Source organism: Danio aesculapii, chromosome 8 (assembly GCF_903798145.1).
Source record: "Danio aesculapii chromosome 8, fDanAes4.1, whole genome shotgun sequence".
NCBI lineage: Eukaryota > Metazoa > Chordata > Actinopteri > Cypriniformes > Danionidae > Danio > Danio aesculapii.
This window is the reverse complement of record NC_079442.1, coordinates 33,043,989-33,062,690: the sequence shown is the minus strand read 5'-3', so window position 1 is coordinate 33,062,690 and position 18,702 is coordinate 33,043,989. Positions and strand designations below refer to the sequence as shown.

Here is an 18,702-nt window from a genome sequence, read left to right as displayed (position 1 = left end):
TAGGCGGGACTTCCCACGGGCTGCTTGTACTGGTAGGTAATAATTAGAGATTAGCCGAACCGAAAGGATGTGTGGGTTTGTTTTACAGTCTACTGTTGTTATTTTTTTCTGAATGATTTTCATTTCTGTTTCTGAAAACAATTCATGTTGCTCACACAGCTGTGTTGTGATTGGCTGTTGAGGGCATGCCTCTGTGTTCTCTGTTTAATTGAGGGATTACAGTAAATAAATAATTAATGCGTAGTGATTTCGTTTGGCATTTCAAAGGGAATCATTTATTTTATATACTATTATTATCAGGGGTGGATTTAGTGATTTTGAAGTCCTAAGCAATTCCAGCCATGGGGCCCAAACATTCTAAAATGCACCTTTAATTTTTGTAATTATTATTTTTGCAGTTTTTTCTTATATCATTCGATCTCCTTTTCTATATTTTATCTTAATGCAAATAATAATAACATTTAAAGCACCGTGTAAAACTTTTGAAATGATTTGTTTTCCTAAGACAAATTCACAACTAAACATAAATGAACTAGGCTGTTTCGTTTTTAAAACTAGCCTAAATCTTTACTGATGGACTGGTCCATGATTGAAGGTGGGGGACACATTTGCGTAGATGAAATAATTACGTTCAAATGAAAAAATTTAGACCCTCACTGTACAAAATATGATAGAAAATAATGTCATTTATAATTTGTAGGTATCAATTAGACTTCTAGATGTTTATTTGGGCGCCCTCAGATTTCCTGGGGCCCTAAGAGGCCGCTTATCTTGCTTATTCCGCCCTTGACTATTGTACACTTTATTGTAGTAAATAGTTTTAGGATATTTGGTTGACACTAATAAAATGTTGCATACAATGACGGGATTTATACAAAATATATATTAAATACAATTTATTTAACATGCTCACCTATTAGCGTCACAGTTTTAACGGGCTGTTGTGCGAAACTTGCTTTTATTCTTGATCTAATCAGTAGACAAACTCTAAAAATACAATGTTATACTGAAATTCAACAAGCACAGAATTCATAAACAACAATAAATATAGTAAAAACAGATCCAATTCAATCAGAGTAAATGAATACTTGAAAACAGGATTAGATTTACCATTATTCATATTAAATTGTACACTTGATGGCGCTGTGTCGGAAGTCTGGGTGGTTGAAGTATCCATAACCTCGAGTTGACCCCATTTTCATTTTGCACATAAAACACGTAACAAGCATCATTGTAAAGTTTGTCTCCTTGTGTATTTTAGTGTATCTCATGGTGCTTCTTTGAAATACTATTTAACATCAATACTTAAAAGTTCAAACCCTTATTCATGTGCCAGCAATGGTATTAATGTCACTGAAAGGTAATATATTAATATACACAATCATTATATACACAATATCATAAAACTGAGGTGAAGGTCAAGTTAAAACACAATATGCAGATAAATATAGAGATTTATATAATATTTCGGACAAAATAATACAGTAAAATAAATTAAGATTTAAAAATCGCACAACAAATGTTCACAATCCCAGTAATTACATTTGTAAACAAGTGTTTGCATCATTTGTTAAGAGAATATTAATTCAATAAATCTTACATCAAAGCGACTGTCAATCTAACATTATTGTTCAAGTTTCACCCAAGAATCAAGTAGTGCCAATGACAAATTGAAGCCTCTGATTTGTAAATCAAGTAAACTAGAATGTATTGCTCATACATTCAATCCTGTCACAACGTAGCAAATATTCATGTCCGCATAACAACCGCATGCTGTTTGTAATGAAAATACAGTCTCAACTGGAGAAATTCACACATACACATTTAGGTTCTGTGAGAAATACAGAGAAACAACCACAACATGGAACATTCATTTCACTCCAGTCCTCACAGTGATTCAGCTCTTTCTCACATAAATTATTCACCCTTTTTGAAAGTTGAAGGCTGGTCCCAGATCGGAGTAACACCAGTCAGCTTTAAATATGAGATCTGTTCATGTTTGCTAGCATGTTTTCCGGGTCTTTGTGGTGCCTTTGAGGACGATGTATGGCAGGCCGATGGCCCAGTTATTCCTGGGCCAGTACTGCAGGTCCGGGAGGGAATAAGGGATCTCCTGACTAGCATCCAGGTATGCAATCAAAGTGCTAGCATAAGCAGTGGCCATTACAATCAAAATGTGCCTGAAAAAATAAAAAAGGATCACTAGATTTACAGGACAGTCCTAAAACTGGATAATATGGCGAAACTAGTGAAATACTAGTCAGAAAAAAAGTAAAATTTTTATTTAACATTTATTTTAACATGATATTTTATTGTTACCAAAAATAGATAAACAGATATTTAAATATATAAATATCTATTTGTTTGTCTAATTGTATGAGGAGAATATGGAGCTCACACTCAAGGAGTAAAAACGGAGCAAAAATACACAATTTGGTGACATTGCTGATTTACATCGGCAAAAAGTAATAGTAATGTAAATGTAAGATCCTTATAATGGTATAATACAGACTTCATTTTTAAAGTTCTGTAGTTTCAGTTTTGGGGCAAATATATACAATATACAAGACAACACAGGGATGATTTTTGTACATTTAATTTGATTCATACACTAAAATTGGACATCTCATCCTCAAAAGCCAGATGGGAACATGCCTTTGAAATGATTAAGTAAGTAAGTAAGAATGTAAGTAAATAAGTATGTAAGTCAGTAGTTAAGTAAATAAGTAAATAAGTAAGTAAATAAATATGTAAGTAAATAAGTAAATAAATATGTGAGTAAATAAGTAAATAAATGAGTAAATAAATGAGTAAATAAATAAGTAAATAAGTATATAAGTAAATTAGTAAGTAAATAAATAAGTAAATAAGTAAGTATGTACGGTTGAAGTCAGAATTATTAGCCCCCCTTTGAATTTTCTTTTCTTTTTTAAAATATTTCCCAAATGATGTTTAACAGAGAAAGGAAATTCTCACAGTATGTCTGATAATATTTTTTCTTCTGGAGAAAGTCTTATTTGTTTTAATTTGGCTAGAATAAAAGCAGCTTTTAATTTTTTAAAAAACATTTTAAGGTCAAAATTATTAGTCCCTTTAAGCTATATATTTTTTCGATAGTCTACAGAACAAACCATCATTATACAATAACTTGCCTAATTACCCTAAACTGCCTAGTTAACCTAATTAACTTAGTTAAGCCTTTAAATGTCACTTTAATCTGGATTGAAGTGTCTTAAAATTATCTAGTAAAATATTATTTACTGTCATCATGGCAAAGATAAAATAAATCAGAAATGAGTTATTAAAACTATTATGTTTAGAAATGTGTTGAAAAAAAAAATCTCTCCGTTAAACAAAAATTGGGGAAAAAAAACAGGGGGGCTATTAATTCTGACTTCAATTGTAAGTAAATAAGTAAGTATGTAAATAAGTAAATGAATAAATAAATAAATAAATAAAAAGAAAGATGCTATATGAATAATTAGGTAAACCTGATTTGCTTCAGTCTACTAAGAAATACTTCTAAGTTATTCTTACTTTTATTTTATAAAAATCCATTAAGGCAAAAAAGACATTTACCATTGGCTTAAAAAACTATTTCAAATATGACTGAGAAGGGTTTATACAGGGTTAAATTGTTCTCGATGTACAGCGGGATATAATGGCTCACTCACCAGATACCGTGCAGATAACAGAAGTCCAGTTTCTGCCAGAAGCTGCAGCCAAAGCGATCGCTAATCCAACATGAGATGGCCAGAACCCACAGGCCAATGGAGGCCCAGGCCAGACGCAGCACCCGCTCATCTGTGCAACTGTTCCACAAACAGATCAGTGTTGAATGAGACGAGGAAAGAAGCATGAGAGCAACAGGAAATAAACAAGATGGACTACAAGTACCATTTATAGAGTCTTAAAGGGATAGTTAATCAAATAATAAACAGTCGCTGTTAATTTATGCACTCTAAGCCTTCCCAAAATGTTTTTTTAAATAAAGCATTAAAGCAGATTCTTGGCTGAAACGGTGGTGATTCATAAAATTCAAGATAAAGGGATAGTTCACCCCAAAAATGAAAATGACCTCATCATTTACTCTCTCTCATGGTTTTAAATCTTTATGAGTTTCTTTCTTCTTTTGAACACTAAAGAAGATATTTTGAAGAATATTGGTTGCTGGGACTCATCGACTTCCATAGAAATGAAAATGACTACAAAAGTCAATGCTACCAGCTACCAGCATTTTTCAAAATATCTTCTTTAGTGATATTTTTTGTCTTCTTTTAACAGAAGAAAGAAACTCAAACAAGTTTTGAACGAGTAAATAGTAAGTGAGAATTTTCATTTTTAGATTAGTTTAGACTCAACTTTATTATCATTACACATGTATAAGCACAAGGCATCGAAATGCAGTTTAGGTCTAACCAGGAGTGCAATAACAGCAAGTGCAGGATATAGGTATGACTTATAAAGTGCAGTTATAGAAAAACTATGGTGATATTTATAGATGGATGTACTATGAACATTATATACAGGTTGTATTAACTATGAATAGAGATTTACAATAGATAAAAATATGTACAGGTTGCTATTAATAATCTATGGAGCTAAAAAAAGTCTCAAAAATAAAACATTTACAAAATACAATTCATACTTTCACAGTAGGCATGGGACGATAACCGTTATCAAGGTATACCGCGGTTTGGAAAAGTCAAGGTTTTAAAACCGCCAACATCTTCAGCAGAAAAGATATCCAAAGATACCGTTTAATATTGTAATAAAATCTGTGTTATTGAGACTAATTAAGACTAATTGATTTATGAATCATAAATCAATGAATTATTGATGAATTATGTAGCCTGGCATGTTAACTGTTCCAAAATATTATAAATCTTTCAAAAAATAAAATATATTGCATTCAAAGGGGAAAAAAGTTTTTGTTTTTTACCCAGACATTAAAAAAAAAAAAAAAAAATTATATATATATATATATATATATATATATATATATATATATATATATATATATATATATATATATATATATATATATATTTTTTTTTTTTTTTTTTTTTTAGAGCAGTAATCACAGTACCGTGATACTGTGAAACTGTGATATATTTATCAAAGGTTATCATACCGTCAGAATCTTATACTGGCCCATGCCTATTTCACAGCACAAGTCACATTTACAAAATCCAATTTGTAAATTCAAAACACAATTCAAAAATACAACACACAATTAGTGAATTCACAAGTAAAAATTCTAAGAATTTTCGCCAAATCCAAATGGATTTGCATATTTATGAATCGTGTTTTGAATTATGAATTGAATGTGTGTATTTATGAATTGCGTTTTGAATTTATGAATTGGATTTGTGTATTTATGAATCGCGTTGTGAATTTACAAATTGGATTCGTGTTTACGTATTGTGTTTTGAACTTACTAATTGGATTTTGTAAGTGTGAATTGTGCTGTGAATGTATGAATTCTATTTTGTAAATGTATTATTTTTGAGACTAATCTGGCTCCATAATACTCAGAGTTACGCAGATAGATATGAACATAATTACAAATGTATATGTGCAGTGGGTATGTACAATTCAAGATGAATTTTATGAATTTTAATTGTGCAATCATTAAATAATAAATAGTAAATAATGCAGTGTTTATGGGCAGTGTAAGTTATAAGGTGAGTGTGGGGGTGCGAGAGGGGGGACAGAATTTAAGCAAAACAGATAACATAAATGTTCTCCAGATTGTTGTGAATATTTGTAGATAGAGGATTTTACTGTTGGAAATGAAGTCAATTTTCTTGTACAAATTGTTTGTCTGATTGTTTTGCTTCATAAGACCTTAGGCGCCCTTTGCACTAGTGCATTTTAGTTTTCATTTAGTACAATCTCTGACCACACTATACAGCCTAAAATAAATTACGCTTGACTATTCATTCTCACTGGGCATGTGTATATTTTAGTAGTGTGGACACCAGGCATAACCGCAACAAAACATTTTAAAAAGAAAACACATTGGTGTAAACGGCACTTTAGTCTATTGCAAGGAGTCACAGGTATTCATTTTGTTTTGCAAAAACTGGCCTGACAGTAAGTAAATTAACAGCATTTTTTTTGAGTAAACTATTCCAACAATTATAAAACTACTAAAGCAATGTGAATAGGCTTGAAGTGATAGATGCTTTACCTCTTTAACTCCAAAAACAGAGAGTAGAGGATATGGATGGCGAAGCAGTTGAGAGCATAGGCATTGGCTGTAGGCTTGACAAAAGATGACAGAGTGCTTATGATAGTGATGATCAGCACCATACGAGCGAAAGATGTCCTGTGAAGAACAAAAGAAAGAAAGAAAGAGCAGAATTAGGCCGTCTTCATGTATATGTACTATTATAAACTACTGTTCTAATGTTTAGACACATAGTTTGAAAAAAGTTTAATATGCTCAGCAACGCCGCATTAATTTGATTAAAACAAAGACAATTTTAGAAAAGAGTACTACAATTTAAAATGTTTAAATCGTAAACGGTTTCAAAATCCTTATTCTAGTCTTTAACATACCACGGTCTTTCAGAATTTATTATATGATTTGATGCTAAAGAAAAGCTTCTAATTGTCATCGCCGCTTAAAAAGTGTAACAAGTAAAGTGTGAGTAAATTCATCACTTTAATATATTATTCCTGAATGCTTTGATGAATACAAACATCAAAAGAACAGAAATTATTTGATTAAGGGTTTTATAATATTCTAAAATGTTAAACTATTGATTGATTTAATGCATCCTTGCTGAAGAATTATTTATTTTATTTTAAAATAATACTAATCACATCAGTCTTTAAGGTCAGCACAAAAATACTGTTTTTCATTCACATTTCAATTTGGAGATTTTGGCTTTTTTGGAGTTTTGTTTCAGTCTGATGTAAAGTAAACGTCTAAAATGCATTTAAAAGTGTGTTTTTTTAATCCAGTTTATTAATTTGGGTATGTGGATTTCAGTTACAATAAATACCTATTTTAATGCCTATTTATTGTTTGTTTATTCTCCTGCAAGAAGCCACACATTTGAACCTCAGTAGCACTAACATATTTTGATATGATACTAATAACATAAGGTAACAGTTTTTCTCAAATACTCTAAAAACTCTTAGAGAAATATTTGTTATTACATCCTTTGCCTGACCATATGTTTTAAGTCAACAAAGAATTGTGAAAATATATATTTTCTGGATTATGGAGTGATCCTCAAAGTCTCTTCTTGTAAAAACCTTAGGCTCTAATTTCAGAACAAGCATATTGAACCTGACTTCATACAATGTTCAGATTTTGGTGCAGTAAATGTATGCAAATTAGCACATTTAATGAAACAATTCATCAGCAAATTTAAACATACCACTTTAACTCAAAATTATAAGTTCAAAGCATTCGAAAAGTAAAGTGACACCCTGATCAAGGCAAGCTTTGCCGAAATTTGTAGGTGTGGTGCACAATAGTGCTGTTTTTTAAAGAATAATAGCCATGTTAATAAAGGTTTTTTTTATTTTATTAACTTTTTCACTTTTTAAATGCCTTGGACTTTTGATTTTGTTGTTTATCTTTATGAATCCCTTATTCAAAGAGCACCGACACATTAATTACCCCTGAATTACATTAATTACCCCTCTTTTTGTTTGATTTTGGGTTTATGTATTGTTTAATATGTTTGCAATTTTTCTTCTCTAATCAATCAACTGGGGAAGTATGGTGAAAACTCATTCATTCATTTATTTTCTTTCAGCTTAGTCTCTGATTTATCAGAGGTTGCCACAGCGAAATGAACCGCCAACTATTCTGGCATATGTTTTACGCAGTGGATGCCCTTCCAGCCACAACCCAGTACTGGGAAACACCGGTACACTCACACACATATACACACACTTATACGACGGCCAATTTAGTTTATCCAATTCACCTATAGCGCATGTATTTGGACTGTGGGGGAAACCGGAGCACCCAGAGGAAACCCACCATAACAACAGGGAGAACATGCAAACTTCACACAGAAATGCCAACTGACCCAGCCGAGACTCGAACCAGCGACCTTCTTTTATTTTTTACCTATTCACTTGCAATGTCTTAAGTTTGCAGACCAGTGAACATTGTCATCAACATTGCTTCATCGCCAGTCATCTCACCTAGATATCAAGCATTTAAATATTAATATAAAGCTGGATGAACCCTACTGAGAAAGCAGTGGAAAGCATCTCTCCCAGGGCGAGAGCAGAATATGATGCTGCAGGTTAAAACAGGGTTACTGTTACACAAACTAAACGCTGTAAACAGATCCATTAATTGCTCCTATTTTTACAGAAGTGCAGACGCAGCTCTCCTAGCAGAAGAAGACATGCTATTCATGCCTCATAAGTGGGACAGAAATATGATGACTATGAATATGTTACCTGTCCTTAACGAAAGAAGGGAAGTGTTTGCGAGGAAACCACAGCGAGTAACCAATAGCCAAAACCCACAGGATAGACAGCTCATCCAGCATCTGGCCCATAAAACTCAGAGTCATGTGGAAATACATGGAGAAGATACCTGAAGAGACAGAGAGAAACCATGGAGTGAAAATGACATTACTGAAGGAAAAAGATGCATTTTCTATGGTTTTATTCTGGAATTGACTCCCACATTTCATTTTTAGGGCTAAATGAAAGTAAAATGGTAATTTTGGAAAAGTTGACTTTAATAGATTGAACATATATGAAGTGATGGAATTTCAGAAACAGCATTAGCATTTTAAGCTAATTCCAATTTTGCTTAGCCTTTAATTACCTTTTTATATTTACATTTGTATGGCCTATTCTACTTGTGCATGTCTAACTTATAATACTTTTTATAAACATTTGTCTTTGTTATTTTTTATTTATTATTATTATAACAATTTTAGAATATCTTTAGAAATACAAATAAATTGATAAATCAATAAAGCTTCTTTGAGATGTGGTGGAACGGGAGATTCGCATCAAGGATGTGCAGCCGACAAATCTGCAGTGACTGCATGATGCTATTATGTCAATATGGAGCAAAAATTTAAGGGAGTTCTAAAGGCAAAAGGGGGTCCAACCCGGTACTAGTAATGTTTACCTAATAAAGTGGCCAGTGAGTATATATTTCAAAATGTTTGCAATTTTTTTGTTCATACAAACATTGCCAATTTGTTTAATTATTTAACTGAATTTTATATAACATGATGAATTATTAATAAATATAGAAAACATATTAAATGCAGGAAATGTGTCAAATTACTGGTGACAATGTTCCACCATTCAGCATTTTATTTATATTTGTTTACAAATAAAACAACACTTATTCTCACATGTACTTATTAAAATATATAAAGCATAAATGATCATACAAAATTTTAAATGATTAAAATATTCTTAGTGATTAACAGTTTTGACGATTCTTAAGCAAATACAGAGTATCTCTGTACAGAATCAAACCTTTACCCTGTAACAAACCTAGACAAACTAGACCCCAACCAAGGCCTTGCAATCACAACTTGGCTATACTTGTATTAAATAATAAAATACAAACACAAAATACAAAAAAATACAATTAAAACCTTCGATATACAAAAGACAAAGTGAGACGGAAAAAAAGTAAATACATGAAAATAAATTAGGTGAATCAATAAAATCAGTCCTTATAAACCCATGACATTTACAAACATTCTTAACAAATGAGTCAAATGTTTTATTTTGTACTAGGATATTGGAAAAGTATAACAATTCACAAAGACAATTCATTAATGTTTTGGGTTAAGGTTAGGATGTAACCCTTCATGAATAAATGATTATTTTTCTAAATATAACTAACAAGACCTTTATTGGTATATAAACGATTGTGACACCAAATGACGTTTTAGTGGAAGCCTTAGAAGGTGTCACGATTGTTTATTTTACCAATAAATGTCATGTTAGGTATTTTTAGAAACATTAACCATTCACTAGAATGTCATTTGGTGTCAGACACACATAAATATGATAGTCCTTATTGTTTGCTCAAAGGAATATAAAATATACACAGGATTAAAATACATTTATAAAGAACTGTTGCTTTTCCCCTTCTGAACCATAGAGTAGACCTCGATAAGCTATTAATGTGGACAAATGAGACACATGCATATATAGAGGGACCAACGGAATTATTCTTTTTCTTTTTTCTTCACACAGATATTGTGGGGTGTTGTTGTTAGCTTGTTGAAGCTACTTGTAGTGTAAGTAAATAACGTTTACATTTTGTTCTAAAATTTCTTATATTTCGTTATATACCAGTGCTTAAAGACAGCATTAAGAGAAAAGCAATATTTTTATTTTGCAAAAGTCAACAGACACAGTGTATATTCTTGCAAGAGACACATTATAAACCCATAAAACAGGTAAAAACAAAAGGTGCCTCAAAGCTCTCTAAACTCTTGTCACCTTATATGGACTGACCCCCTGAACGTAATGCATTGTCTTTTGTATTATTTAAGGTTTATTTATGTTATTATTATTATTATTATTATTATTATTATTATTATTATTATTATTATTTTGTACTATTTTGTTTATTATAAGCTGCTTGGATATAATGTTATATATGTTTAACAATGAAAGTTGAAAATGCAGTTTTGTTATTTAAAGGTTAAGTAACAAGCTAAAATTAACTAAACTAACACTAAAATAGACAAAAAAAAAGGACTAAAAAAAAAAAAAAGAGTAGACCTGGATATTGAACAATGCTGCCCCCTCCTGGATCACTAACACGACAGCCCTTCTTTGATCCACTGTCACACTTACCTACAAACACCATCATGATCCACACCAGATGCACAGCCAGGTTCCTTTCCTTGGCATATGGGTGTAGCAGGTACAGCATTATAGGTGAGATCACAAAGAAGATGAAACTGCTAATCTGGAAGTGGAAAAAAAACTGTGAATCAAACACTGCCAAGAACATTTGATATTATAGCATTCATATTGACTTCTGCCAATTTTGTATTAGCTTTTTTAATGAGGTAGGACTAGGAGTAAAACCTGAATGGGCTGAATGGATGTCTATTGTGCAGATGGATAGGTGTAACGTTGTTGAGTCAGTGTCATTAATGTGGGTGTAGTTTCTGGATGAAACCATGGCACTTTGAGCGTTATCACATGGAGACGGCAGCAATTAGCATAGTTAGCATGGCCTTGAATGGGATTCCTCTGCTGTTAGCGGCTGGATTGAAATTGTGCTGAGTGTGAAAGGATTTGTGTTATCATGCTCATACCGTGTTGAAATATTCCACAACATTCTCTGAATGTTTATAGTTGTCCTCACACCAGTCCACTTCAGAGCTCTCGTAGGAAAACACGCCTGCCATTTTGACAAAGGATGGAAATGACGGGATACCTGAGAAAAGGGGGAGAGTTTTTATAATGATATGTCAAAAATACATCTCTGTGTTGAGGAACAAAACCCTTGCCATGGTGCCAAAGCTTGTTGTCTTTACACACAGGACTGTTCTGGACTCTATTGTGACACAATGGAGCTACTGAACAAAAGCAAATCTCTACCTTTCTGGAGTCGCTATTGGATGTGGAGGCACTCAAATCTTATTAAAGGATAATCCAGTGTTTTCTGTCTGTGTGTTTACAGCTTAAGGTGTGGTGACTTTTAACACTTTATAGCTCGTTTTTGTAGGTGGAATTCATATGATCAAGTATTTGTTTCTGTATAGAGTTCAAGTCGGTCAAGCTAATTCACTGCATTCCAGTTCAGTGCTTAAAGTAAGTTTATGTGCTAGACAGACATTTGATCTCTGCAAACTATTAAAGGGACAGTTCACATCAAAATGAACATTTGCCCACTATGTACAGTACTCACCTTCGCGTGCTTTCACACCTTTATGAGTTTATTCCTTCTGTTAAACCCTTAAAAAGGAGGTTCATCTATTTCTGCATTAAAAATTAGAAAATCCCACTGAATGGTTTTCAAAGGCCACTCTACAAAAGTGTTTTCTAAATTCACACACTTCCACCAGAGCAGCTTTAAAAAAAAGCTTTGTTTCTGTTAATGGTGTCAGTGTGAATGGAAGGCCAGAATAAAGAAATAAATATAAAGAAATTGCATTAGTGGCATATCAGGCATGAAAAGGCTTGTTAAAAATTAATCAGTGACTCATTTCAACAACACAGATTTGTCGCCATCTACCGTCAAATGAATCGAAGAACGAATCATTTAAAGAATAAAAAAAGATTCGACTCACTGAAACATTCAAAATCATTTCAGAGTTGACACTCAACGCTTTTGAAAGTTTCTCTTTACCTCAGCAGGATTTGCTTGAAAGTGCAACAAATTTACTTCTGTTGACTATCAGTTATTGCCATCTTCATCACAAAGTGACCTTTATGATCTTACAAGGTTTTTCATACAGTGATTGTGTGCAGGGTCCGAATTACAAGGAGGTTGGGGGGATTGACCCCCCCAATTAATGCTTGATCACCCTGAAGGACAAAACAAGATGTATGAGGGACCAGCTCTTTAATAGTGAGAAATAGTTTTCTCTGATCAATATCTTAAATATTTATAATTAAAAATGTATAAATTTATACATAAAAAGTATACATTTGACCCCCCTATAACGGTTCATACCATTGTAAATGCACAATCGCGCCAGTCAACGCTAGGAAAAATATCAACAGTCTGAAACTGGCAGTTCTAGAGCACCGATAGACATCTTAAGTATTCACAAAACACATTTCTTGTAAAATAGGTAACACGTGTTTATATCTGCATGTAGCCTAAAAAATAGACACATAATTTGTATTGACCTACAGTCACCTCTAAAATAGTCACTAAATATCCCTCAAAACACCAAGAAATGTTACTTTATTAATAAATTGGATATAGCTAATTTAAATACAATCATAATTTTGATTCAATGAAGCATGTATTACCAAACTACTAATGAACTACTACCCCCCCCCCCCCCCAATCAATGTATATAATTCCCTCACTGATTGTGTGTTTCAATAAAAAATATATATATTTCCAGCTGACAGTATGTACTAAACGACTAACTGTCATGAAGATCACGTGGTTGTTTTAAATCAATACTCTTTCAAACACACACTGTAGATACAATATCACAAACCCAGTAAGATCAAATAACCACCACATTTAGTGCTGTATCCGCTCTGTGGGCCTATCATTACCCCGCAGAGCACGCATCATTGAGCTGGGAAAAGTGAATCCTCTGGATAATGAATTAATTGGTAGGGGAGCACAGCACAGACTTACAGGGAAAGCAAACAAACACTACCATAAGCGCTGACGATTAACATGACTGTCTTTTATAAACGCTCTCAAGGCAATAACAGCTCAGGATAAAAAGCAATAGACCTTCTCTTACCTCTGGAAAACGCATCCACTGCCGCGCGCTCCATGTGTCAGGTTTAAGTAGAGGAGAAATGTCCCCGATCTTGTTACTCGGGTCCCGGTCTCTGACATCACCTGTGAAGGGTTCAGGTGAAACCGAGCGAACGGTGGCATTTCTCAATTGAGCCACTGTATCTGGAGCTGTCAGCTCGCTATGCGGACAGACCAGAATCGTGCGGTTATACATGTGAACGGCTGGCACGAGCCGCGGCACAGGTTTAACAAGCTGAGGTCAAGTTTACATGCAGCTCACCTGTCGACTCTCTGACGCCATTCGGCCCATTAACCGCGACATATACCTACAATTTCCCTATTTAATGCATTCGCTAAAATTAAACCACTTCAAATGGAAAGTATGGGCTTTACAGCACCTCCCACATAAATATTGACCATAGCCATATTTTCCCCAGCTGTTATCAGAACTGGGAAATGATTTTTCGAAAATGAAACATTTTAATAGCATTTATTTATTGATATTTACAACATTTTATCAAGGTGGGTACATATAAATTAAGATGCAAAATCCTCCAAGTACCATCTGAAATTTTCTTCCAAAATAATCATTTTTCTCAGTCTCCTGTTCAATAATTTTTACTTTTATGGGCCACTATAGCTAAAAAGTGTCTTAAGTGCCTCAGATAAGTCATTTTGATAACTTTTATATTTTGTTTTTATAATGTTATTAATCATTTTGCACATGTTCTTGAAATTGCTGTCCACCCTGTCATGATGTGATAAATGCCCCTTTAAGAAACCCTCTGATGTACTCATTGGCATCCGAATGCCCATTTTGCCTTTCTTCAGAGGAGGTTAAACATCTGATGTGCACACAGTAAAACATAATGTCCTCTATCTACTCAATAAAATTGATGTAACAAGCAAAATTATTAATTAAATTCAACAAAAATGTATTGAGTAACAATTAATCATTGAAATTAATTTAATCAAAAAATTCGGAACTCTCAAAGGCACTTTATAGTGTTAATAACCCTTATGCTGTCGAATACAGTCTTTTCATTATCCAGCAAGGATATTTCACACAAAAATCTAAATTTTTATCATAATTTTGCCTATTCGCCCTTCACTTAAAAACCTGCTTGACTTTTTTTTCTTTTGTTGAATAATGTTTTGATGAAAGCTGGAAACCTGTAACCATAGACTTCCATAGTATTTGTTTTTGTTTGTTTTTCTGAGGAAGTCAGTGGTTACAGGTTTCAGCTTTCTTCAAAATCTCTTTAAGATTCTGAATAAAGAAACTCAATGATTTGAAACCACTTGAGGAAGCGTAAATAGAGAGTAGATTTCATAAACTATCCCTTTAAAGTAAAATAACTCATAAACACAAGGCTGAAAAACACTCAATTTAGAAGAAAATGCCAGATAGCACTTGGAGGACTGCACCTGAACTCTTCATATCATTCCTTAATAATTACTTTAACAATTCACATTCATTCATTTTTTTGTTTTGTTTTGTTTTAAACCTAACTTTAGGTTCTCACAAATCATAAAAACAACACAGACTTTTTTCTCTGATAACATTGTTTGAATATTTCAAATAACATTGTTGTCATTTACATGCTTTTTCCTCAAACTAATATGGCAATGTTTTCATCTGTGGAATAGAAAATCTAATTTCCAATCTGATTTCTTTACACGTCTTAAGTCATTGGCATTGTGTTGTCTAGAAATAAATATAAACATCTGAAAACATGACACCTTTTTGTGTCTATTTGGGGTATTTTATGCAAAACAAATTCTCTAAGAAACATTTTTTATTTGACATTTCTGAAGAAATGTCATCAGTAGTTTACAGAATAAAGGTAAAAATGTTGTTTTCTTGAAGGCTTTGAATTTTTCCATGTTATTTTGTTAGTAGTACATTTCATAATATATTGTTTTAATATATATTTAAAAATTTACCACAAACAAAGTGAATTTAATTCAGCCGGACATACACACTTATCAACATGAACAACAACAATGTCGTCGGACATGAAATCATACTTAAAAAATGACAAAATGATCGTGAAACTCCACAGCAGTAACAACAACAACTGACAGGTATTTTGTTTACCGGTTACTATGGTTAATTTAATTTGGCCAGTAAAAGACACAAAGACCGGCAGGGAAACATACACTATATATACAGTAGGAACATTTGAAGGCAGACTAGCATGAAACCTGCTGTGGTTATTCCTCAAAAAGCTCAGATGCAAACACCCCGGCTTAAATCTGTATTTGTTTTCACACTCAGCAATGTTGACTTTGCATAAATGTTTAGCAAGGAAAATGAGGACTGACTCTCATATTTGCTGGTGCTGTAGTGTCTCTGTGCACCTGTTCAGATGAATTTCAGTCTGAACTCACCTGCTCAACCAGTCTTCCCAGCCGTTTCTGCCGTTCGCCTTTATGTAATACTGGTTAATAACCTCTATTCTGATTCAAATCCAGTCCAAACATCACATTAAATGCATGTACAGAAACAGAAAAGAGGGGAAACAGAAGACAGAAAAACATGTTTCCTACATGGTGAAGTTATTTAGGCTAGACAAATTGCAGGAACAACAGGTTTTCTGGCTAAGAGACAAAGCGAAGTTTTCACAGCCTGAAGGAAATAACTACATCCAATACACATTCACCACTTGATCATGATCTTCAATATCAACAAAGCTTGATCAGAGTGAACCTGATCTGATAAGGAACAATAGTCATTTATAGTTCATTATTTGCACATTGTAAATGATGTATTACACATTTTTCCATATTTTGTGCATACAGTACTTGAGAGACATTATACAAAAGAATACTTGAATCCAGACTGTCATGAACACATTTCTCGTCACATTTTTTAGAAAAATTATGTTTTAATACTGTTATCACAGACATCCATTTATATTTTTATAATTGAAGATTTTACACAGAAAAGAATATAAAATGTAAAAAACATGCACAAAAATGTTGCTTTCTCTTATATCCACTACCTGACAAAAGTCTTGTTGCCTATCCAAGTTTTAGGAACAACAAATAATAATTTGACTTCTAGTTGATCATTTGGTAACAGAAGGGGCTTATATGAAAGGCAAAGGCCTCAAGATTACGCTTATTTTACCAAAATAACATATGATCATGCCTTGATATTTAATTAGGACAGTAAGGTCTGACTTTGCTTAGACAAAAGTCTTGTCACTTAACAGAAATAATGTACAGTATAGAATATAAAGTCATGGTGCAGTGGGAAAAGTATTAATATTGTGTTTGACTCCCATGAGCTTGGAGGACCTCATCCATACATCTCTGCAATGACTCAAAAACGTATTAATGAAGTCATCTGAAATGGCAAAGAAAACGTTCTTGCAGGACTCCCAGAGTTCATCAAGATTCTTTGGATTCATCTTCAATGCCTCCATCTTACTCCAGACATACTCAATAATGTTCATGTCTGGTGACTGAGCTGGCCAATTCTGGGGCACCTTGACCTTCTTTGTTATCCTGTTGAGGAATTTGCCTTCTCCTGTGGTTTGTAATGTAATGGGCAGCACAAGCGTCTTAATACCTCAGGCTGTTGATGTTGCCATCCATTCTGCAGATATCTTGCACGCTGCCATACTAAAGGTAACCTCAAACCATGATTTTTCCTTCACCGAACATTCTGTGAGAATCTTGAGTCCATGTGGGTTCCAGTAGGTCTTCTGCAGTATTTGTGATGATTGGGATGCAGTTCAACAGATGATTAATCAGAAAAATTTACCTTCTGCCACTTTTCCAAATGATCAACTAGAAGTCAAGTTATTATTTGTTGCTCTTACAACTGGGATCGATGACAAAACTTTAGTCAGGCAGTGTATATAGCTTTCAGAATATTAGACCAGAACTAAGCAATAGGCTGTTATTGCTATTTGTTTTTTTTTTATATTTCTTATAATTATTTTATGTTAGGACCTATTTTAATATATTTTATTTGTATTTACATATTTTAATAGAGAACAGCACTAAAATACTTTCAAACAAAGCTCTCTTTAATACTGCTATCAGACATCAACATCAAACATTAATTGAGCATTTTTCTGATTAAAGATATTAGACAGAAGACCATATAAAATTACAAAACAATGCTTAGAAAATGTTTTCTAATTTTTTTACATACACAGTTTTCAAGAAATTACACAAAAATTAAAGCAAAAAAGCAATGATTGCTGTTCCTCCCTTCCCTGTTATAAAAATGCTCTTGGAAATCTTTCTAATTGTAAAACAGTGCCGTCAAGTGGTCATTTGTAGACAGTGCAGAGTCTTTGTAAACGGTATTTGCTCTTCCATAAAAAAACTAGTCTATTTAGTCTAGTCTAAAAACAGTTTTTAAAAACATCAAATTCAGCAAGAAAAACAAACAAAACAATTCACAATTCACTGATCTCGTCACTGGCCTGAAGTGTAAAATCTCAGAGATTTTCATGATCTGTTTCTCAACTGGTAGGTCGTGACTTTATGAAAGAAGTGTGTGAAAGCTTTTAATGCTTCTTGTTAGATGCACTTCATGTGCGTGAAAACACATTCTCCTAAAGGCCATTTCAGATGAGATACGGCAATAATCTTTCTCAACCTGTCAGCTGTTATTCTGTTACTAAACTTTTCGAATGTTATTGTATCAGCAAAAACTAGTTTGGAACTGCTATTTAATTCTTATTCATCAGTATTAACAATACTCTTTCAAGTGAGGTGGTGCTTGTGTTCGATGACCATAGGAAAATGGTCCCGCGGCCAAACCAGTTGAGAACCACTGATCTAGGGTGCAGGTCTACCTCTTTAGATCTTCTCCACATAGTTTCCAGGAAAGAGACCTTCTTTCCCACGAATTCTTCCCCGCCACCATCCTGATTGGTCTGCAGGACACCCGGAGGAATGTTAGAGAAAGTGCAACCAGTCTCAAACAAAAACTGTTTCATTTCCAGTTCTTACCTTCAGCGAGGATCTCAATGATGTCGTTGACGTCAAAGCTGATTTCATCCACATCCTGGCCAAAATACTGATAAAGCGCTCTGCATCGTGGGCCCTGTGGTCGTGCCTGAGGTTTGGGCCGGCTAGAGGGGGCCGGAGGAGGACGCTGGCTGATGCTCTTTTTCCGCTGCATGCTGGGGAGTTTTACATTTCATTTAGTATTTTGACAAACTAGATATTGGGATGTTTCTGTATGTACAGTACATATCTGTTCTCTATGAAGGCTTGGGTTATTGAAACTTTTTTCTTATCAATACCTT

At 33.5% G+C, this 18,702-nt stretch overlaps 2 protein-coding genes across 2 annotated transcripts in view; both read right to left on the bottom strand.

The window, feature by feature from the left end:
• Nucleotides 1–913: 913 nt before the first annotated feature.
• On the bottom strand, nt 914–13,631 carry acer1 (alkaline ceramidase 1). Its single transcript, XM_056464398.1, has 7 exons — nt 13,425–13,631; nt 11,301–11,422; nt 10,831–10,945; nt 8,443–8,581; nt 6,197–6,334; nt 3,675–3,812; nt 914–2,180 (listed from the first exon to the last, which is right to left on the bottom strand). The coding sequence occupies exons 1-7, from the start codon at nt 13,456–13,458 to the stop codon at nt 2,003–2,005; spliced, it is 864 nt and encodes a 287-aa protein (XP_056320373.1). The 5' UTR covers nt 13,459–13,631; the 3' UTR covers nt 914–2,002.
• A 2,632-nt stretch (nt 13,632–16,263) lies between these two features.
• myo1f (myosin IF) overlaps nt 16,264–18,702 on the bottom strand; it is a 46,256-nt gene continuing 43,817 nt past the window's right edge. The window contains exons 27-28 of the mRNA XM_056463766.1: nt 18,404–18,576; nt 16,264–18,327 (exon numbers count right to left, since the gene is read on the bottom strand). Coding sequence (XP_056319741.1) covers nt 18,251–18,327; nt 18,404–18,576 — 250 coding nt within the window. The 3' untranslated portion in view covers nt 16,264–18,250. The remainder of the gene's footprint in view (nt 18,328–18,403; nt 18,577–18,702) is intronic.